Raw genomic sequence first — 23,125 nt, forward strand, 5'->3', positions numbered from 1 at the left:
AAGAAGGTCAAAGTGTCTCGTGTTGCTGATCTGTGACATCCATCATATTCCTTTTTTATCAATACACAACCATGTGATTTGGATGTTCTTAACTTCTTATTGCTTTGCATAAAGGTATATCAGTATTGCCTACTCCATTCTAAGTTCCTTTTAATTAATCTTTTATTTCATTTATATTGCACTTGCACCTACTTTTATCTCCTTTCCTGAAAGTGTTGTAAAAGCTACATCTCATCATAAATGAAAGAAAGCTATGTATTTATTTCTTGGGGAGAGATAAGAGAGTTTACCCCTCCCTAGTCCTTTGTACTTCCTTTTTTCTAATGAAAGTTTTTGTTATTGATCTATAAAAAAAAAAAGTGAAAGGAAGCAATGAAACAAGATATGAATGCTCTAACTAAAAATTAGAAGTGGGAGTTGTTTGAACTTTCTAAGGACAAGGACCATTTTGGTTACAAGTGGGATTTTATGGTAAAATACAAGGCAAATGGGTTTATTGAAAGGTATAAATAAAGATAGGTAGACGAGGGGTATACCAGTCTTGCATGGAATCTCCTAAAATGAAAAGATGTTTGTGTGGAGCACACGTCAGAATCCAACATTCAATGGACTCTTGAGGACGCATTTACATAACATTTCCCTTTTATCTCTTTGCTTACTTGACATAAATGAATATCTAATGTACAAGATGAGTGCATTTTTTGTATCAAATATTATAGCAACAAAAGCAATATTTTAGACCCCTTTTTGCAAGTATATAATGTTAGAATTCAAAAAATGGGACATTGTGTCATTCCTTCAACTTTACTTAAAGTAGATATACATCTTATTTCTTTTTGTTCTTCCTATCTTCAGCAAACGAAATTTTAACTTCAAAGTTCCAACAATCCAGAATAATGAAGCAAGCCATAGAACTTGAAAAGCTTCAATATCATTGGAACCAGACAGATCATGTAACTGCTGCAGCCTTAACAAAAGGTGCAAGGTAATTAATTACCTACAATTTTTTTGGTTCCAAAATATACAACCAGAACAAATTTGAGCATCTATTAAACAAAACGAAAGGAAAATTTTCATGACATCAACAAACAAATACCATGCCCTGTTGTATAATCCCAATCACATACCTCATCAATCCTATATTGAAGGGCTGCAAGACGATTTCTTTTGCCCTCGATCTTAGTAGCATTTTCCACAGACTGTTGTTGAAGAGAAATCAATTCCTCCAACTTTGCCTTGGAGCTTTTCTTTATGTTATCCATAAATTCATTAAGGGCAGGTTTTAGTCTTCCTTTGTAGTCAATTCCCAACACCTCAGCAGGGGTTGATCCTTTGGCGTTCAGCACGTATTGATAATTGCCTCCGATCTTTAGCCTGGAAATGACAAAAAGGAAACAACGTTGTAGCTATGAAGGAAGTGTTCTTCAATGTGGATTGTTTTTCATGTTGTGAGTTTCAAAAACAAATCAAAACTATCTGATTTGAAAATAAATTGATTCTCAAAACCAAGAAAAAAGCAAAAATACAGAAAATAGATTCATGGTTATATGTGTTCTTTGCTTCCAAAACTGGAACCAAAATATGCTCTTTTTTTATTTCTTGATGGGGCTACATAACAGGGATAGCCTGTCCCCCTACCGCCTACCAATAACCCCCCAACCCTGGTGTAGGCGGGATTTGTTCCCAAAGTCTCAAGATTCTCAACCACAACCAAAACATGTTAAATTCCTGATTTAAAGATTATGTTTTCATCTGGTTATTTAATATCATGTTACATGAATTATATAATATCTATCTTTGATTCCAGGCTAGTCTTTCTGTATCCTAGAATCTATTGTACCTTGTGTTTTCTCTACGGAATAAAAATTTTACCTTACCTTTCAAAAAGAAATGAATTATATAATATCTTTACTACAAAATCCATTTCTGTTTTTAAAACTATCATTTTGATTATTTTAAAAATATGAATTTATTTTTGAAATAAAACCAACTTGTTTTTGATATTCAAAACAAAAACCCAGTTCAAGAACGTGCATTTTTTTTATGCATGCTGATGCAGAAAATTCAAAAATAAATGAAAACAAAAACATTCATGTTAACTTCTACACAAGGAATAAACCAGCCCTAAAAGCTATAATGGAATGGAATTTCAAATAATACTCAGGAAACCCACAAACCAAAATGTTTCGATTATAAAATTAAAACTAAAATGGTTTCTGACCTATTTAGATCATGAAGCAATATACCTTCAAAATCAGATAATTGACGCAGCTTCAGCACATTAGTTAGAGATGAATTGGCAAAAACAATTCAAAATGCAAATCATCAAGCAAATCTTAGCAATTCACCTCCTGAGAGCATGATTGCATTCAATTGAGAGGTTCTCAAGTTCCTTAAGCTTATGTGCTAGAGTGGCATCAAGGTCCCAGGACTTCTCCCAATCGTTCCTCGCAAGCTCTGTCTCCGCAATATCTCTTTCCACAGCCTGGAGCTTCCTCTTCATCCTCTCCGCATCCCTAGCATTCACAGTCTGCGCATCAACTCTCTTCTTCGTCTCCTCATTCTCCTCAGAAATCCTCTTATTCTCCTGGAGCTTGGCGTCCAATTCCTTCTCCTAATCCTTCAAAGTCTTCTCCACCATCACAATTGCGTTAGTGAGCTCCTCAACAATTGTGTGAAACTTCTGCACATCCTTCTCCAGCATAGATTTATCTCTCCGAGCACCTCCCTCTCGGACGGCCCCGACCTCAATGCTTCAAGATGGGCTTCAAGATCAGCCACTTCTTTCCCCAACGACTTAACTTTCTCAGCCGCGGCATCCCTCTCTTGTTCTATTTGCCTATTGAATTCATTATCGAGAGCTTCAACACCATCATCGTCGCCGCGGATGTAGAGCGAGTAACTATTTACGATGTGAGTAAGAACCCTATTATCTCGGAAGAGTGAATTTGTCGTCGTTGTCGAAGAAGACGCGATGTGATCGTTGTAGAGCGCAAGCTCGACGAGCCAGTGAATGACGGTAAGAAGGGAAGGCCAGGAATGAAGAGTGCCGGGAGCTTTGAGGGCGGATTTGTTGAGTTTGAAGGGGCAATTGAGGTGTTAGAGGAGAAGAGGAAGATCTTCTTCGAGTTTGAAATAGGGCCAATCGAGGCGTGTGAAGAGAAAGCGAATGGTGTCAGTGATGTCTTTGGCATAGGGGAGAGGGGGTTTGAGGACAGTGGAGGAGTGGAAAGCGAGATAGGCGTTGATGACGCGGATGGCGGAGGCATGATGGGCGCGATCGGTAATGGGGCCGGGGGTGGCGCGGCCCATCCCGATGAAAGAGTTGGAGGGGCTGCTGCTGCAGAAACTGGCGTCGGAGTCTCAGTTTCGAATGGTGCTTAAATGGCGAGTGTCGATCGGAAGTCGATCTTGCAGAGAGTCCTTTGGGCGTCTCCGCCCACCGATGGCTCCTCGGCCGGCTTGGCCATAATTCTAGGCATGTGGGCTCGAGTTCGGGCCTAAAGCATCGGACCCGAACTTTTTTCTTTTCTCTTCTTCTCTTTGTTTTTTCAAGTAATAGTGAAATGTTTATAATTTTTGAGTTTTGAAGGTTTTTAATATAAATAAAATATTTTTTATTAAATATAAAAAAAGTCGGTTTTCAAATTTCTGTTCGAGTTTTATATGAGGGTTAGGCTCGGGCTCAAGACCTAGACCCGATGGTCCGATCAGGCTCGGGCTTGGGCTTGGGCCTAAATGTATTATGTTTGATACATAGACAAAGCTTGGCCCATGAATAAGTCTACCTTGGAGTTTTGTCTATTTACTTCGAAAAAATGCTCACTCAATTGTTTACAATTTTTAAATATCTAAATTACCCTTTTATTATTTATTTGAACGATTTATGATTCGACTAATTTTCTAAATATAATATTGAAGTTCTATTGGTTTATATTTTTTATTGGATCCAATATATATATATATATATAAGTGTGAATGAGGAGGTATTGGCTTATGGAATTTTTCTTTACTAAAATACCCCTCGTTTTGAATTTAGTTCATCTCCATTAAAATGACAGACAATGTAATTAAAATAATATCATTAAGTACATTCAATTACCTCTCTTTAAGTCTCACATTTAAGTCATTAAATAAATCACATTCTCACTCATTGAATCCAACATTTATACTTTTGTTTATCATCATTAAATTCCACTAATAAATCCATACACAAGAAGTATTAATATAATGAAATTTTATATTTTTAAAATACATAGAAATGAGATCATATTTTCCATCTAGGTGGTGGGTAAGTAGTTCAACCATTTGGGTCGAATGGATAATTTTATGATGTTATAAATAAATAATACAAATTTAGAAATATAAAAAATACTTTTGTTTATCATGATTAAATTCTACTAATAAATCCATACGCGATAATTATTAATAGAACGGAATTTTATACTTTTAAAATAAACCTAGAAATGAAATCATATTTTCCATCTAGGTCGTGGGTAAGTACTTCAACCAATTGGGTCAAATGGATAATTGCATGATGTCATAAATAAATAATACAATTTTATAAATATAAAAATACAAAAAAATAGAAAAAAATTTAAAAAATTGGACACGTTTCTATTATTATATATTTGTCACATTAAAAAATAAGTATGATAAAATAAACATAATTTTATTAATGATGGACATCAAATATACAACTTGAAACCGATGGGAAATTAATAAGTTATCCTATGATATATAATTAAAAATAAATTTTTTAAAATAGAATGTAGAAAAAATATGAAACAATTTTGGGCACATCTATAATATTATATACTAATATTATAAATAAAATTAAGTATGATAAACATTAATTATTTTATCATTGATATAAATGAAATGCAAAATTTAAAACCAATTTGAAAATGAAACCATTTTCCATATCTAGATGGTAGGTAGGTCAATGATCTAATATTCTAACTCAAATGGGTCAATCTATGATGTCATAACTAAGTAACGAATATTAAATATACACATACATACATACATACATAAATTCAAAGAAAAATATAAGCTTTGTATAAAGCATTTTGATACAATTTTATTGTTATATATTCACCATATTAAACAACAATGAATGTGAAAATAAGAATTATTTTATCGATGATGAAAATAGAATACATGGTTTAAAATCAACCGAAAAAGCAAAATGATTTTTTTTCCATCCAAATGGTGGGTTAGTGGTTAAACTATCCATGTCAAATGAATCAACACATGTTGTTATTATTAAATAATAAAATACATAAAGTTCTAAAAATATATAAATTTGTCGATAACTTTGGGTATATTGTATAATATATATTCATCATATAAAAATGTGTGGTTAATGGGAATTATTTTCATCAACGATAGAAGTGGGATGAAAATTAGGAGAAAAAATAAAGAGCATTAATGTCTAACACATGACCAAACTAACCATGTCAAATGGTTCAATAATTTAATTAGCTAGGTCATCGTAGGCAAGTGGCTTGGTAGGGATGCAAACAGATCAAATTAGATTAGATTTGAATTAGGGTATATTCAAATCTGATATAATCCAAAGATTCGACCAGATCTCATAAATATTTATTCGAATCCGAATCTGATCAAGATGTCGGATATTTGAATATGATACAATCCGATTTATTTTTTAAATAATAAATTATTAAAATAAAAAGGAAATATAACAATTAAAATAAACAAACAAAAATATAAGTATTTTTTAACTATTTCCATCATATAAAAAGTTTACAAAAATGGAATATAAATAAAATATTTATAAACAAATAATAAATAACACATATACTATATATAAATAATATATATATATATATATATATATATATAAATAATTGATTTGACCACAATATTAAAAACCAGTATTTAAACAATATATTGGAATTGAATTTTCTCTTGGTAAATAAGTAATTTTTATTATCTCATAAATTAAATAATAAAAATAAAAAATATATATTTTTATAAATATTATAAAAATTGAATATACATTAATATTATATATTCTTCATACTAAAAAAAATATGTTTGAAAAAAATTAGAATTTTATTGCTAGTAAAGATAGAAATTGCTAAAATACAATGAAAAAATGAATCAATGTCTTAATCATACTCCATTTTTCTGGTTAAATAGATTAATTGTTCAACTAGTAAGGTCATTTGGTTGTTTATTATTATCATCATCATCATCATTTGATACCATCACGTGTAAAAATAAATGTGAAATAAGAATTATTTTTATTGCTAATGAAAATGGAATATATGATTTAACAATCAACCGAAAAAGAAAAATGGTTTTTCTATCTAAGTGATGGGTTGGTGGTTCAACTATCCATGTTAAATAATAAAATTCTAAAAAATGTAGAAATTTATAGACAATTTTGGGTACATTCTATAATATTATATATTTATCATATAAAAGAAATGTGATTAATGAGAATTATTTTCATTAATGATAGAAATGGGATAAAAAATAAAGAGCATTAATGTATAGCACATGACCCTACTAACCATGTCAAGTGGTCCAATGATTTAATTAAATAAGTCATTGTAGGCAAGTGGTTTGATCGGATTGGATTTGAATCAGGATATATTCGAATTCAATTTGATCTGAAGATCTAATCGGATCTCATATATATATATATATATATATATATATATATATATATATATATATATATATATATATATATATATATATATTAAAAACCAATATTCAAATAATATATTGGAATTGTATTGCCCCTTGGAAAATGAGTAATTTTTATTATCTCATAAATTAAATAATTAAAAATAAAAATATAGTATTTTTTATAAATTTTATAGAAAAAATTTGAACATGCATTAATATTATATGTTCTTCATATTAAACAAAAATATGTTTGAAAAATAAGAATTATTGTTAGTAAAGATACAAATGGCTAAAATACAAAGAAAAAATGAATTCATGTCTTAATCATAGCCCATTTTCTTGGTTAAATAGTTTAATGGTTCAATCAATAAGGTCATTTGGTTCTGATTATCATCATTATCATTTGATATTGTCGCGTGCAACACGCGTGCACTTTTACTAGTTTAAATAAAATTGGTAGAGGTTTCTTTTCAATATATATGTATTTGAGGTTTCATTTGGTTTTTCTTGATTTATTAGAAAAAGGAATGAATAATTTTTATATTTTAAGATGAATAAAGACATTCATGTCAATAAAATAAACAAGGATTTAAAGAAACTTTTTTGTATGTAAATAAAATGATTATTGTTATTCTAGTTGGTTTCATTTGGAAAAAAATGAAAGTATTTTGGATCAATTATGGTTTAAGGGAAAATGGCAAGAAAAATAAAAGGGAAAATCTATGATGCGGGAAAGACATGGTACCGGAAGAGTTTTGACCAATCAAAACCCACCCATGAATTTTGATAAATAACACTTTATTGACTACCACTTTTATGATACCACTTGATTGGTTAGAAATTTTTAAGATATCATATCCTTTCCATATCATAGTCGAACCTTAAATAAAATAAAAAAAGTTAAAGTGAATATTTTGGTAATTTAATGCATTTTGTCCTCCAACTTAATAGTCAAGGGTATTTGTCCCAAAGTGTAAGTTCAAGGGTAATTATCACTGACTGACCATGGTACAATGGGTGATTTTGTAATTTACACCCTCTTTTATTTAGCTTTTTTTTTTACTCACACTCAATTAAGCAAAATTGGTTTACTAGAAAAAAAAATTAAGCAATTTTGATAAAAGGGTTGTATGGCATTTGTAATTAAGCATAGCCTATATATTCAAGGTCTTGTTGTTTTAACTTGTTTTCAATCTCTAATGTCTTCAAAGCAAATGACTTTCACTGTTCTTTTAATACATATCTTAAAAGCAAAAGAATCTTGGCATCATGTTATTATTTTAATACCTCTTATTTTTTAGATTGCAAACATCAAAATGACCATATTTTTATTATTTATCCCCCAATTTCCCTTTGTGCATTTTATTCATCATTTATTATTAGTAACATGCTCTTGTTATATTAAAACTTTATAATAATAATAATAAGAAGAAGAAGAAGAAGAAGAAGAAGAAGAAGAATAAGAATAAAAGAAGAAGAAGAAGAAGAAGAAGAAGAAGAAGAAGAAGAAGAAGAAATTATTCTCATAATAATAAATATGATTAAAATAATAATTATTATTATTTATTAAATTAACAATAATAATTATTATTATTATATTAAAACATTATAATAATAATAATAATAACAATAACAACAATAATAATAAGAACAATAAGATATTATTTTCATAATAATAAATATGATTAAAATAATAATTATTATTTATTAAGTTAACAATAATATTATTATTGTTATTAAAATAGTAATAATTAGTTACTATTTTATTTATTTATTATTTCATTATATTACTAATATTTAATTGTTTAATTATTTAATATTTTTATATTATCATTATTTTTAACTATTATTATTATTATTGTTTTAATTATTCAATAATAATAATAATAATAATAAAGTATTTTATCATTTAATTATTCACTATTAAAATAATAATATATTATTAGTTAATTATTACCATTATTTTTATTAATTTCTCAATATTAACTTTATTTTTAAAATAATTATTAATATCAAGTATATATGGGCACAGAACCCCAAGGTACAACACATGAGAACACTCTAAATTTTAGTATCAAAGACACCACCCTAGGGACATAACTCCAATGCCTCTAACACCTTTCCATGACCACAAGTTGCCAAAATCCTAGGTCTTACATTCATCTCCTTGTTAATCCAAGCAGCAACAAAGTCCATATTTACAATGTTACATGTAACCATATTAAGGCAGGTTTACCACTTAACCCAGCCCTTTGACATCCATAGTAATTACAAATTAGGTGTATCAAAGAGAGTGGTGTATTTGAAGGGAGAAGATCCTCTTAAAACAAAAGAAATCATCTTCTTCTCCACTTTTGGTGGAGTTGGTCTCCCATCATGGCAACGCCCATTTGAACAGCCTTTACAGTCTTGTATTGGGAATTTTCCCTACTCATGTGCTTTATTTCATGGGGAGATATTCCTGATGCAAGGTTGAAAGAGGCTGTTGGGACGGTGTGAGCACGGGCTTGCCTTGACTGAAGTTGATCTCCTTTTGATGAGTAGTGACAACCAAATCACTCCATTCAAGTGAAGATGGTATTTGACCCTCTACTTGTGACATCCATCTCAAATCATAAATCTTGTTCAAGATGATGAAAGCAAGATTGGAACACCACTATCCCTGCCATAGATTCTTGGGGTTTTAATTGTTCAGTCCACCCCTAGGGCAGAAATAAGATTTCTAGGGGTGGACTGAATCCTGATCGTGGATTGATGCCAAATCCATGGGTAGGATGCAGTTTATAGAGGGGCTACTAGTAAACTAGGAGGGGGTTACAATTTTAGATTTTTGAGGTGGAATGCAGTCCACTTATACCTAGATTCTTCAAGATGATGTGGCAAGTTTTTATTGAAGGGTCAATGTAAAAGATTGACCCAAGGGGTGATAGAATGCAAATTCAACTTGAATGCATCTCCCTACATGATCAAAACTGAATATTGGCCCATAGAGAACTATTAACAGGACCTCCTCAAGCCCTAGACCTCGATACTAACCGAACATCCTAAGCACTTGGGATTCAGATTGCACCCAACCCTATAACCCAACAAATCAGGGGATTCACATTCAACCCGTTGCTTTTTAGTCAAGGGGTTTTTATTGTTCAGTCCACCCCTAAAAATCTTAGCTCCACCATACAGGTGGAATGAATCCTGACCGTGGATTGATGCCAAATCCACGGGCAAGATGCGCTTTATAGGGGGAAGTTACTAGTAGATTAGGAGGGAGCAATCTTTTCAGATTTCCGAGGGAGAGTGCAATCTACTTATCCCTTTAGTCAATAGATAGCTCTCTTTAGATAGGACTGTCAATGGGTCATGTCTATCCAATGTACCTGAATAGATCGAACCAATTATAATGAGGTCTGGTTCCATTGTTTTGTCCCGGTTAATAATTGGGCCGGTTCTGACACTTGCCTGTCCTGAACCAATTCAGACCCGAAAACTGATTATTTGATTGAATTTTGAATATATAACATTTTCTTATTTTTTTATAATTTTTATCGTGTTTTATGTTTGAAATGATAAATTTGATGAATAATATTAGTTAAAAAATATTTAAATTATTAACATACAATTAATTAAATATTTTTCTATCAATTTTGTTAAGGTTATGTTATCAAAATATTTGATTTTTTATAATTTTTTATCATGTTTTATGTTTGACATGATAATTTAGATAGATAATATTAATTAAAATTATTTCATTTATTAATATATATAAGTAATTTAATACTTTTCTATCAATTTTATTTTGGTTATATTATCAACATTTAGAATTTAAATTATTATTTAATAAAAAAATATAGTTTTCAATATAACCGGGACGGTTCTGGTTCTAACTAGACCCGATCCAACCAGTGACAGCCCTAAATGATTAAGATAAGATTAACTATCTTCACAAAGATCTTTGGTCGTTGTGGGAACTCGAGGCGTTAGTAACCGCCATACGAAAGCAGCCGTTGTTAGTTGTTAGTTAAGTCGGTTAACAGAATTCCATTCCAGCAGCCGTTTGTACTAATAATCCTACTCTAAGTAGGATTCTTGTATTATAAATAGTAAATAGATATTGCAGTCTGTTACTCTGTTAGTTAAGTCGGTTAAGAATTCCATCCAGTACACGTTATTACTAATAATCCTACTCTAAGTAGGATTCTTGTTTTGTAAATAGTAAATAGACTGCCTCTCATTCGCATACATACAGCATCATCAACACTACACTTCGTTCGATTCAACACTGAGAAATCGTTACGGTAAGTCTCTTTTCCCTTCGTTTCTCTTTCTCTTTATTCATGTTCTTACAGTGAATTCTCTTTCTCTTTATTCATTTTCTGTTCCATTACACTGACTTCTCTTCTCTTCTGTTTATCTGCAGTGCGTGCGTCTGCAACAAACAAAATGACTATGGTGTTAGCTATTCTTTCCTTCCTTTCAATCTTTTCCTTCACTGTTTCCTTCGGTCAATTAGATGATTACGAGTGGCCTGGACCTGAATATTCCGTTGTGGGAGATCCTGGTATGAGAAATTCTAACCTTAGATTGGCCATAGACTCATGGAACTACTGTAACAAGGTTGGACATGAAGCTCCTAAGATGGGGAGCCCGGCTGCAGCTGATTGCTTTGATGTCCATCCTAAGACATTCTCTGTTCATCATAGAGTCACAGAAGCCGATAACAGATTAAGTGTTGGAAACCCTTTTCCTAGTTCATTCAGGGGACAAGATTTGTCTCATCTTAATGACCCAGATTTGTATGCTGTTCAGAAGGAACTGTATCTTGGTTCCAAGTGAGGTACATGGGAACGACCTGAGGTTTATTTCTGACTATTATCAGTTCTGGATGATTACTCTTAGAAATGGTAACCTAGACACACATGCTGGATCGTGCCCCAGTAAAGGCAGGAAGGTCGGTCCCTTTGAACATTCAGAAGATGGATTCTCATGTTATGGAAAGGGGTGTATGAATCAGCCACTTATGTTCCATAACTATACCAGCTTGCAAACTGTTGGGAAGGAGAAGTTTCTTAGAGGGAGTTTCTTTGGCACCCATGACTTGGATGTTGATTTTGGAAAAGGAGTAACACGTAACATTTCCTACTACTCTGTGTCATGGGAAAAGAAGTTTGGAGAGGATAAGAGTTGGGTTTTTCATCACTTTTTGAGGACATCAGACAAATATCCATCACTGAAGCTCATCCTGAAATCTGATACTGCTGGTGGAAAATTTGGCTATGGTACCAGAGGAATGACTAAGGATGTAAGTATCATTGTGCTGGTTTCTTTCTTTCTATTTTTTTTCTATAATTAATTTCTGATTTCTGATCATATTGATCATATAATTTGCAATGATATTTTTTAGTTAGTTAAGAGTTTTAACTTCTTTTAGTTTGTTCTGATATTGCAGCTTACAATTTCGCCAGACTTTGAAGTGATTTTCACACTTAATGTGCTCAAGGGAGGAGGTGCAAATAGCCAATTCAACTTGCTAGAGATGAGAATCTGTTGGCGGAATGATGGTCTTAGATGTGAAGGCAATAGTAGAATTGATGTAAATCGATACTTCAGAATGATCCTCAGTCCAAACACAACTGCACTGTGTAGCCCTACCAACTTAAAAGCATGTCCTCCATATCACATTACTCGTGGTGGTTCCCCTCCCATATATCGTAATGACACAGCAAACTTTCCATATGAGGCTTACCATAGTTACTGTGCACCTAGCAATGCTGGACACCTTCAAGAGCTATACCAACTATGCGACCCTTACAGCAATCCAATGCCACAGGAGATTATTTAGATACTACCTCATCCGGTTTGGAAATCATATGGATTCCCAAAGAAGCAAGGAGATGGATGGATCAGTGATTCAAGGAAGTGGAAGCTAAAGGCTGGACAATTGGCATTCACATTACCTTTCTATCAGGATCCAGGAACTGTGCCTATAGATAGGTCTTGGGACTCTATAGGCGTTGGTACAGAGGTTTTCATGAACCCTGATCAAGTTGTAGAGTGGACTATCAGTGACTTTGATATCCTGATGCATCCAAGGCCACATGATTAATAGTTTTTCCTTTTCTTCTATTATTTTTGTACATGGTCTAAGGACCAAGTTATAAATTTGGCAAATGTATGAAGCTTTGAAATTTGATTTTTTTGGTTCGATTCAATTCAATAATTGTATTTATTTGTCTGTTTATTAGGAGTTTGAAAAGCAACCAGAAAGTTTTGTCCATTGTTTTAATTTTATGATTGCTAGCTACCCATATAAAATCTTCAAATGATTTGCCAATGGCTTATGGATTGGTATGACTCCTTCTGGTCTAGAGAAAAAGGAGGCATAGAAAGAAATAATTAGGAAAAGTGATTTACTTAGGCCAGCCTGGTTTGCTTCTTATGATGTTTTGTTTGAATTTTCTATTATAGGTGAACTTAAGATATTTCCATGTTTCCTTAGTATTTCTTCTTTGTAATACTTGAAAGAATGATTTGTTAGAATGGGAGAAATGGGTTTCCATCATTTTATTTTTTGTTTATATTAGGCCTTTTCTGTGGTTAATTAATGGTGTGTAAATGACTAAGATCTGATTAAGAATCTCTGTAGTGTTTTGAAAGAAACTTCTTTTTTCCAATATCCATGTATTGATGAAGTTTAAATCTTTGTACTTGGTCATTCATACAATTCACATTGGAATTAATCCATTTGTTGTAAGCAAAATAATGGGTAAAACAGAAGGTAACCCTGCTCAAGTATATTATGATTCAGGTTGGCAGATTAAGCTGAAGCAGAGGAAACAACTACAATGAGAACTAGACAAATGAGCAGGGTTAGCAGCTAAATCTGCCAACCCAAAACTAATCTGAGAACTCAGAAGTAACCCTGCTTAAGATAATGGGTAAACTTCAGTTTTCTTGGAATTCTAAACCTAGAAGTAATCCATTTATTGTAAGAAAAACACTAGATTTAGCTGCAGTTTACTTCAGAGTTGTCAGATTTAGCTGAAGCAGAGAAAACAACTGTTAACCCTGCTCAAGTATATAATGATTCTGGTTGGCCATTCACTTGTGTGCTGTTAATGAGAACTTTTGAAAATAAGAATGAGACAGCTGTTAACTTTGGACCTTTAATAGCTAATAGGTAGAAGGCATGCTGAATATTTTTTACTAGCTCATAGGTCGGTCTTACTGATGTGGTTAAGGTTAGGGAAATGACTATGATGGCATATGTTGAACTACTGGAAATGTCAAATCACATTTTAAATTCAGAAGTAAACTGAAAATGCTGCCCTGTGATGCAGTTCAATTTGGCAGTAAAAAGAGATGATATGACATTGACAATACAATCCTTGAAAACTCAACCAAGGTTTAACCAATGAGGAAATAGGGAAGGCAAAGAAACTCCAACCTCAATCCATTAGTTATTCCATTTTCTATGCCTTACGTGTTTTCAGTAGTGATTTCCTTGTACTGTAACAGAATAATCACCAAAGTCATTTAAACTTCATGGATAATGTCCTAGTCAAAATAAAATCATGGATGATGCTGAACTACTTGAAATAATCCCAAGGCAACAATTTGTTCTACCTGTGCTTCAAATTGGAGCTGACTGACTGGAACTGGAGTACATGTTTTTTATCAATATCCATCTTTTGTCCTTGCATGCATTTCAAAAAGGAAACATTTTAGCATTTAAATATGACTGAGATTGTGATACTGGAGTGCCAACTGGATGTTTCACTAAGATAAATGAGATCCGAAATGGTTTATTCTGTTGTAATATTTCATACCTGAACAAATTATGTATCTGGTTCGAAAACTTCAGCCAACGAACCAATTGAATCATTTAGTCTATAATCATACAGTCATACATCGTTAGGAGAAACACAATATTTATCATGGCCATTTGTTTCATTTAAGGCAGGGAAGGAATAAGCCTGTGTAGTCATTGTTTCATTTAATTCTTCCCTTGATGTTCTATTTGGATGCCTAATTTTGTGTTGAGCATACTTTGTAGAATCTGATCATTACTAGTCCTTTTTGTTTTGATTGATTAAATTTTGTGTTCGTTAAATGATTGAAGTAACTGTGCAAGGTGGCAGAATCTAATGTGGTGTGCATTTCCATGGACGTTGTTTTGAAACATCAGATATTGATTTGTGGTCTTGGCGCTAATGGAAAAATATGCTATAACACTAAACTAAGCTGTATAATCTATCATGTGTACAACAATTTTTCAGGGTGTAAGGTGATTAGAGGTTACAACCTCTGAGTTTAAGAGGTTTGTTGTGGATTGCAACTCATACTTAAGTCATATTTTGGATCTGTCAGTCAACAGGGTCTCTTGAGGTTTTTTTTTTTTTTTTTTTTCATGAAGTTTTGAAGCACGAAGTCTTTGCTTCCAGGTCTAAAAATTTGTTCCATTGGAAGGCAATATTGGATAATTCCATTATCCAGGTTTGCAATCATGTGGTTGGTATGACAGAGTATTCACAATTACATGCTTTCTGGAAGAGACGATGTACACAAGTAGGCAATACTTTTAGTAACATTAAGATAAATTAGTATGTTTATTTTTTTATTGACTTTTATTTGATATCTTGGACGGTATTTTCTCTAGTATGTTGTTTTACCAATAATAGATCATAAAAAATTATTATTTATTTGTTTATTATTGTGGGAGCTGGTATCTTATTTCAAAAATTCCTGGTTATCTGCTACCACACTAGCATGTGACTGACAACTTTATCCTGAAAATCCTGTCTGTATTTTTCCATTTTGTTGATGTTATACTTTTATGTGGGATATTGTACACATAACTGACATATTGTATTCAGGCACTAAAACTGTTTCCGAACTCTCATTATCATGGATACTGGTTTTTCTTTTCATGCTGCACCAATAATTTAACAATGGATAATGGAATGGTGTTAACAGCACTCATAAAGTAAACCCCATATAGTTGGTATAAGGCTTGGGTAATGATGATAATGATTGGATAATTCCATTGTTGATTCTGTTTCTGGGGTGTCACAGTTAGAGCAGAGTTGTTTTGTGGGTCTTCTACTACCATGTGCTTGCACCGTAGTCTCTTTTTGGCATAGTTTGGTTCTATCCCAGCTTACTTCTTTTTTTTTTTTCTTTCCTTGTGGTGTGGCCACATTTTCTGCCATCTTTCACTAGTTTCTTGTATATTTTCTTACTGTCACTATCTAATAGAATCTCTTCTTTTTTATTGATAAAGAAAAAGTAAGTTATCCACTGCAAATGTCTTGTAAATTATATTATTATCATCATCCATACTTTGTCAATCTGCTTTTAATTTTTTCCACGTTTCTCTCTTATGAAGACAAATGAATATAAATTCTCTTAAGAAAAACTATTTTTATTTATACCTTTCTCTAAGGATTTTTGTTAAACACTCTATGTATGAATGCAATATTATCTCTAAGACCAAGAAAATTCATATGTGGAAACGTCATAAAGTATACACTATGGCTTCTTTTATTAATCTCCTTATTGTGAATATGCATGTGTTGTTATTAAACTAAAAGTTTATACCTTCTTCTGGAATGTTTAGTACTGCAGGGTTGCACTTTGAGTGGTTTATTAATATGTTCAGCACCTAATCAACAATTAAAATGTTTTTTTTTTTTTTTTTTTTTTTTTTTGTGATGGATCTATGTACTACAATCAATAAGGCATTGAAGGAAATGATATCTTTTCTCTTTTGCTCACAACTAGTCCAACCACTAAGTTTCAGGCCCCAGTTGTCCAATATTGCAACTCCTGATGAGGTCTGCTAAGCACATGATTGGAGGATCTTAGGTTTGCCTATGCATTTTGTCCTAGCAAGATGAGTTGATCAAAATAAATGTATTCTATGTAAACATGCTCGTCTACTTTCTTTCAGTGTTTCAGATCCCTTCCAAAATCAGATCACAGATCGAAAAACTTCAAAGAGATTTCCTATGGGAAGGTGGAGGTGTTAGAAAAGGGCATTTAGTGAATTGGAGTCAGGTCTGCAAACCAAAAGAGGTTGGAGGGCTGAGAATCAGACACCTAAAAGAGAAGAATACTGCCCTCCTAGGAAAATGGTTGTGGAGATTCCCCATTGAATCAAACTCCCTTTGGGCAACTATCATCACCAGCAAGTATGGGTTAAATGCAAACGGTTGAGATTGCTATCTCCACTCAAACCGATCAGTTTCCTCAAATCCCTCGAAAGGTATCACTTCCATTCACAACCTCTTTTTTTCTTTCATAAGATTTAGGGTGGGTAGTTTTGGACGGACCTGTGGTGGAGCAACTCCACATTAGCAGAATCTTATCCTAGGCTCTACAACCTTACCCTAAACAAAGGTGCAACCATCTCTCAGTGCCTCCCCATTTCTCCCAATGAAAGCAACATAATCTGAGTGTCAGAAGACCTTCTCCTCTCTCTTAGAGAAGTCTACATTTCCCCAAACTCCCATGACTCCCGAATCTGGAAGTCCAACCCTGGAGGTGAGTTCTCGTCCAAGTCTTTCTTCGAAGCTCTAGTTGTAGGAAACTGAGACTGTGGCTTCCCTTTCAAGACGATCTGGTGCATGTTTGTTCCCTCTAGAGTGAGTTTCTTTGTTTGGGAGGCTTGTCTGCATAGAGTAAACACTTGTGAGCTATTGCAGAAGAAAAACCTTGGAAGGCTTTTTATCTCCCCTCACATCTGTATCCTATGCCTCCGTGAGGGAGAGACAAATGACCACCTTTTCATACACTGCCAGGTAGCCAGCAACATCTGGAATTTCTTCCTACAGCTAGTTGGCTATAGTTGGGTGGCTCCTAAGCACCTTCAGGATCTGATTTGTCAGTGGCAAGGAAGAGGTCTGAGCAAGAAAGGTAATACTTACTGGTTGATAATACTTCATGCTGTACTCTGGGGAATTGGGAAATTTGGGAGGAAAGCAACAATCGACTGTTTGAAAATAAGACAATCAAAGGATGAGCTGATCAACCACATCTCTTATCACTGCAATTTGTGGGCTTCCAGCTCAGAGGAGTTCACAGGAATCAATGTTAACGACCTTAACAGAAATGTGTACAACTTTTTTATCTCCTCCTCCATCCCATCCCCCCCCCCCAGAGTTCCCTCATTAAGAAAGGAAGGAACTTGGACTCTAAGCTTTGATGGTAGCGCTTTTGGTAACCCTGGAGCGGCTGGCATAGGGGGAACCCTAAGAGATGAAAATGGTCTCACCTGCTGGGTATACAGTGGACCGATTGGGATTGCTGACTTCACAAAGGTAGAAGTGTTGGCATCTCTCACAAGGATTCACCTAGTTAGCTGGGTATTCAGAACTTCTCCATTGAAGGTGACTCAGCAAATACTATGAGATGGTTAGGTCAACAGGAGACTGGACCTCAGTCACTTCTTAACAGAGGCAAGGGACCTATTGGATCATAAGAACGCTTCTCTATACTGGATCCAAAGGGATCTAAATGCTATTGCAGATGGTCTAGAAAAATTAGGAGTCATTCTGGAGTCCTTGTACTGTGATAATTTTCCTCATGTGTAATTCTCAGGGGTCTGGCCCCTGCTTTGTATTTGTACACCTTCTTGTGTACTCCTTTTTCCTTTATTGAAATCAATTAACTTCTTTCAAAAAAAAAAAAAAACTATTATGAAATTATAAACACAACCATTATTTGTTGTAATGGTAAAATCTTGCTCTGGAACACAAGCTGGAGTCTGAGAGTGGCCACCTTGTCCAAAAAATGCCAGAGGTTAGGACCACATCCAGTTTACCCCTCCCAAGACCCCAGATAGCTAGGACCAACGTTGGGTAATGGCCTTTATCTTCCAATTGTAAACAATTAAACTGCAAATTAGGCCATTAAATAATTAAATCACAAGAACAGCAGCCCTGATTAGAAAAAAAGGACAAGATCTGGTTGAGATCATGAGATTAGGAATTTCTGATAAGAAAATCCGATATAGAGGGATTGGATGATTGACAGATATCGATAGAGAGAAGGAGAGGGATGAAAACAAGTAGATCTATTGCTCTATCTTTGTATCTTATTCAGTTTTGACTTTTTAATAAATTAGAAAATTTCCAATTGCTTAGGCTTTGTTTGGAAGGAGTACAAATGCAAATATGTAGAGTGCAACACCTTGTATTTTGTATTATTTTGTATGTATTTGCATTGTACATATTTGTATTTGTACTCTTTACAAACTGAGCCTTTAAGGGGTCCTGGTAGAGCGCTAATTTTGAGAACTATGGGTACATACTCTTGAATTGATCTCAAATTATCTATACATACCTGTTTTGATATAATATATAAAGAGAGCACAATTACTTATTTGCCTCCACTAGAATTGTTTTACCCATACTGCTCACCTAGTTTGTTGTTAAAAAGAAGTGTTATGTTCGTGGAATAGAACTAATATCATAAATTTCCACATTTTCTTGGGATAACATGTCAAAAAGAAAGGCAACATCTAGAAGGAATCAATCCCATTATTAACTGAATTTTTTTCTGCCTTGGGCTGTTTTAGTCCCCCCCCCCCCCCCCCCCCGCTCCCTTCCCACCCCTATAGTTGGATAAGCCTTTATTGAGTTGATTTCTGTTGGAATTTCCTCCCTTCTCCATTTTAGTTTTTATCAAAATATGGTAACAAGTATTTTCTAATGCAGACCACACAGTTCATATAACAAGAAACTGAATAGCTTTTCTATTATCAAAATTTTTCTTGTTATTTGAAATACGGTCATTGGTCAATGACTAACATGTATACTTGTTATAGGAACAACTCCAAGCAATGTTCTTGGTGGCAAGAGATAGGTCTTTTATTGGGATGTATCAACTGGTCATATGATATGAAAATCCTAAGTACATTCTAGTGAGGCTGGTCCATCATCTACATTAGGAATTTCTTTTCTCTACAAAATTTCCTTCATTTCTTTAGATGGTCGAACTTGAATTTATGATGTCAAATGACATTTCTCAAACAAAAAGGAGAAAAAAGAATAAATGAAAATGCCTGTAATTGATTGCATCAATAGTTTTCCCTGTATATATATCATGGTTTCATTTTCAAAGTACATTGAAAATTTGGCAGTACCAGCCTTAGAAAATCAACTAAGAATCAACCCAAGGTGCTCAGTGTGAGCCTTTCCAATTATAAATTCTTAGGTGATGTTGAGGTAATTGAGGCCATTATGAATGATCTCAAAATTAAAACCTAATAAGGTGATCCAATTCTCAGCTTCTCAAAGGAGCAAAAATTCAGGAGGGTCTGGACTGACAGATAGTGTGGAGAGTCTACTCTAGAAGAGCAATTCCCTTCCTTTTTGAAATAGCCCAGAACAGAAATGATAAAGTGGGAGATTGCTTTGAACAGGTAAATAATGAAGTGATATGGGGACCTTCATTTAGAAGAAATTTAAATGAATGGGAATGAACCCAATGGTCGAGTTGATAGGACTATTTCAAGCCATCAAGGCAAACCCAATGGAAGCTGAGGACTGCATATAGAAACCGGAAAGGATAGCCAGTTCACTGTTCAAGGTTGGTTTCACAGGAACCAAATCACTCCCCTTAGGTTAAAATATGGAACCCCTGCATCCCATCAAAGGTGGCTTTCTTGGTCTGGACAGCTTCACTTGAAAGATGTTTAACAAATGATCTGTTGTTAAGAAGAAGTGTGAGAGCATAGACATGTTTAAGGCCATAGGCTTGATCTAATTTGTCCCAAGCCAAAGCCAAATCGGCCTGGTTCATCTTGAATCATGAAATAGCAATTCAGGGCAAGCCATGAATGTCACCTACGCTTTTAAAGGGATGATTGCCATATCAAGGGGGACTCTCTTGATGATCCTTCCCATCCTCCTTTTCTTCCCCCACTGATTCATTCCATCAACTTTGAGCCATTCCTTAGACTTTTGGAGATCTGACCACTGGATATTTGTAATGAATGCACATAATCTTCAAGCCACCTTTTTATCCATTGCAAGTTATCTCACCATTTAAGAACTCTAGCCTTAACAGTGTTTTAGGGTGCAATGTTGCATGCTGAAAACAGTACTAGAATTAATCAAAAGGATGGAGAATACAAGGTTTAAGCAATGGAGTGAAGGTCCTTTGGGGCATTTTCCTACTTATATATTATATGGTCAGTGTGGAGAGAAATAAATATGCACATTGTTGAAATAAATATATAGATATGGATGTAGTAACGAGGAATTTAAAAAGATTACTATGCTCATGGTTAAGCATATACAAAAACCTTTTCAGGGAGTCCAGTTTAGCTCTTATTTTGTTGGTGGATCTCATTTCATTTAATCATACAAATTTTTGTTTCAATGCATATCCCCATTGTACATCCTGCCATTGTATATGGGCTGATATATATTTTGATTGGTCCGTTAATACAATATATTGCCTTCCAAAAAAAATCGAGGAGATATCTTTAGTCTTCTACTTCTTCACAAAAATATGTTCTTGGATCTATGAAACACTTACTTATAATTACCAAATGCCATTGAAATGTGAAGAATTCTTCCAAACTGGGAAGCTGTAGAAGCACTTCAATGAGCAACCCCAAACACCATACTCAGTTATGGCTGTCTTGAGTTATTACTAGTGGTACTCTCTCCTCCTAATTGATAAGCTAACGACACTACAAGAATCCCTAAAACTGCTGCTAGAGGCTTTACCGGAAGCTGGCAAACTGCCGCTAAAACAACTATCGCTAGAGGTTTTAGTGGCAGTTTTCACGGCTGCCGGTATAAATCTTAAGCTGCCGCTAGAAGTTCTTTTAGCGGCAGTCACGACTGTCGCTAAAAGTATATATATATATATATAACCTATTTTTTTCTAATTTTCTTCAAATTACCTGTATGGATGCAGGTTCCATTATTGGATACCTGATCAGTTGTTCTGTTATTGGATATGGATGCAGTGCTAGCAGAACAGTTCTTGGACCAATAGTTTCCTACCTCTGAACAAGTTAGTTATCCTTCTATGGATTTTGTATTGTTGAAGCAAACTAGCTAAGAAAGTTGAACAAAATTGAGAATCAATGAAATGAACATATATATATACACAAATGTTTCATGTAATTGACAAAAAAAAGCTACACGATTTAATCAATTTCTTCACAGGGAGGCTGGTCGTTGGGCAAAAGGAACTTGTCTCTGCTGAATATCTAGACCCTTCAACACCTCTCCACCACATCTCCTCTTCCAAAGACTACCCACTTCGCCTCCATCCTTACCAACATTTGGCGCCCGTTTAACAACTGGTAAAGGGGAATCCAAATCAACGATGCTGATGTTGATCGAAGAGTAATTTTCCTGCTCCTAGTCAAATCTGTCCCTATTCTTACCCACGAGCATCTGTCTTCTGCTACTGATAGTGCCAACCAGATCCTTGCTAGAGAACATCTTCTGAAGCTTAAAGTATTTCTTCTTGTTCTTGCCATTATCCTTACTGTGGGTGCATCTCTGGTGGGTTGGATCAACACCATCTGCTCATCCATTGGTTTCTTGAACTGCAAATCCAAATCAACACCATCTGGTGGGTGGAAAGTTAGCACTTTCCACATTGGTTTCTTGAACTGCAAATCCAAATCAACTACACACAATCAGCTTATCCATTCATTGGGTAAATCATTTTGTCTTTGTTCCAATTAATCTCATTCAAGAAATAGGAATTAATTTGTTCAGAAGTTTGCTTAATTAATGACTTTAGTAAATCAATTAATTTCTCCAAACTACATGTCCTCTCAGCCAAGGGGGTCCTGTAATTTCTTCAAACCGTCCAGGCATCCACAAATTTATATATATTGTTTTAATTTGCAGCAAATAAAAATCATGAAAAAAATATTCCCATCCATCCATCCATCTATCCATCATTTTTTTTTCAAATTTTCTTGTTTATTTTTGGCTATTAAAGAATTTACCCAGAGCAGGATTACATAGAAAGATTATAAATCAGTAAACATTAATCTTGATAAAGTTGATATCATCATTAAGTATCTACGGACGGAATTACAAAGACCAAAGCTTCTTGATAAAGTTGATATCATTATGAAGTCAACCCAACTACAACTCAGAGACTTAGTTCGATCTAACTTGCACAGGTATAAGTTGAATTAGTCAAATTTGGCAGAGCCAAGTAGCAATTACAGCAAACTAAATTGCTAGTAATATTGAAACAGTAAATTCACATGAGACTCATTCTAGGAGCCAAATTCTATTCTGTTTCCTTAGTATTTTCCTTGAACAAAGTTTTTGATTCAGGTGAATTACAACCTGAGTTTTACTTACAATAGTCTGTGGTACATAAGCAGTCAAATATCCACTCAAATATGGTTCAGCATAAGGGTATGGAATGCGGGCCTGAAATATGATATATAAAACATCAGACCAATACCCAC

The 23,125-nt window shown here is 33.9% G+C and overlaps 1 protein-coding gene and 1 pseudogene across 1 annotated transcript; one reads left to right on the top strand and one right to left on the bottom strand.

Annotated features, from left to right (window-relative positions):
* Positions 1-949: 949 nt before the first annotated feature.
* Positions 950-8,862, bottom strand: LOC148846545 (kinetochore protein NDC80 homolog; annotated as a pseudogene).
* Positions 8,863-10,827: 1,965 nt separating this feature from the next.
* On the top strand, positions 10,828-12,898 carry LOC148846546 (uncharacterized). The gene is made up of 3 exons (XM_088955711.1): positions 10,828-10,958; positions 11,081-11,962; positions 12,110-12,898. Exons 2-3 carry the CDS (start codon positions 11,444-11,446, stop codon positions 12,500-12,502), a joined length of 912 nt encoding a protein of 303 aa, XP_088811837.1. The 5' UTR covers positions 10,828-10,958; positions 11,081-11,443; the 3' UTR covers positions 12,503-12,898.
* The last annotated feature ends 10,227 nt before the right edge of the window (positions 12,899-23,125 follow it).

This window comes from Nelumbo lutea, chromosome 7 (assembly GCF_056320005.1).
Source record: "Nelumbo lutea isolate HS-2025 chromosome 7, American lotus-T2T, whole genome shotgun sequence".
In the NCBI taxonomy this organism is placed as follows: Eukaryota; Viridiplantae; Streptophyta; class Magnoliopsida; order Proteales; family Nelumbonaceae; genus Nelumbo; species Nelumbo lutea.

Excerpts from the sequence above, each read along its gene's own strand:
- LOC148846546 (XM_088955711.1), top strand. The coding sequence starts at position 11,444 with ATGACCCAGATTTGTATGCTGTTCAGAAGGAACTGTATCTTGGTTCCA. Across the intron at positions 11,963-12,109 it reads CCAGAGGAATGACTAAGGAT|CTTACAATTTCGCCAGACTT; the intron begins GTAAGTATCATT and ends CTGATATTGCAG.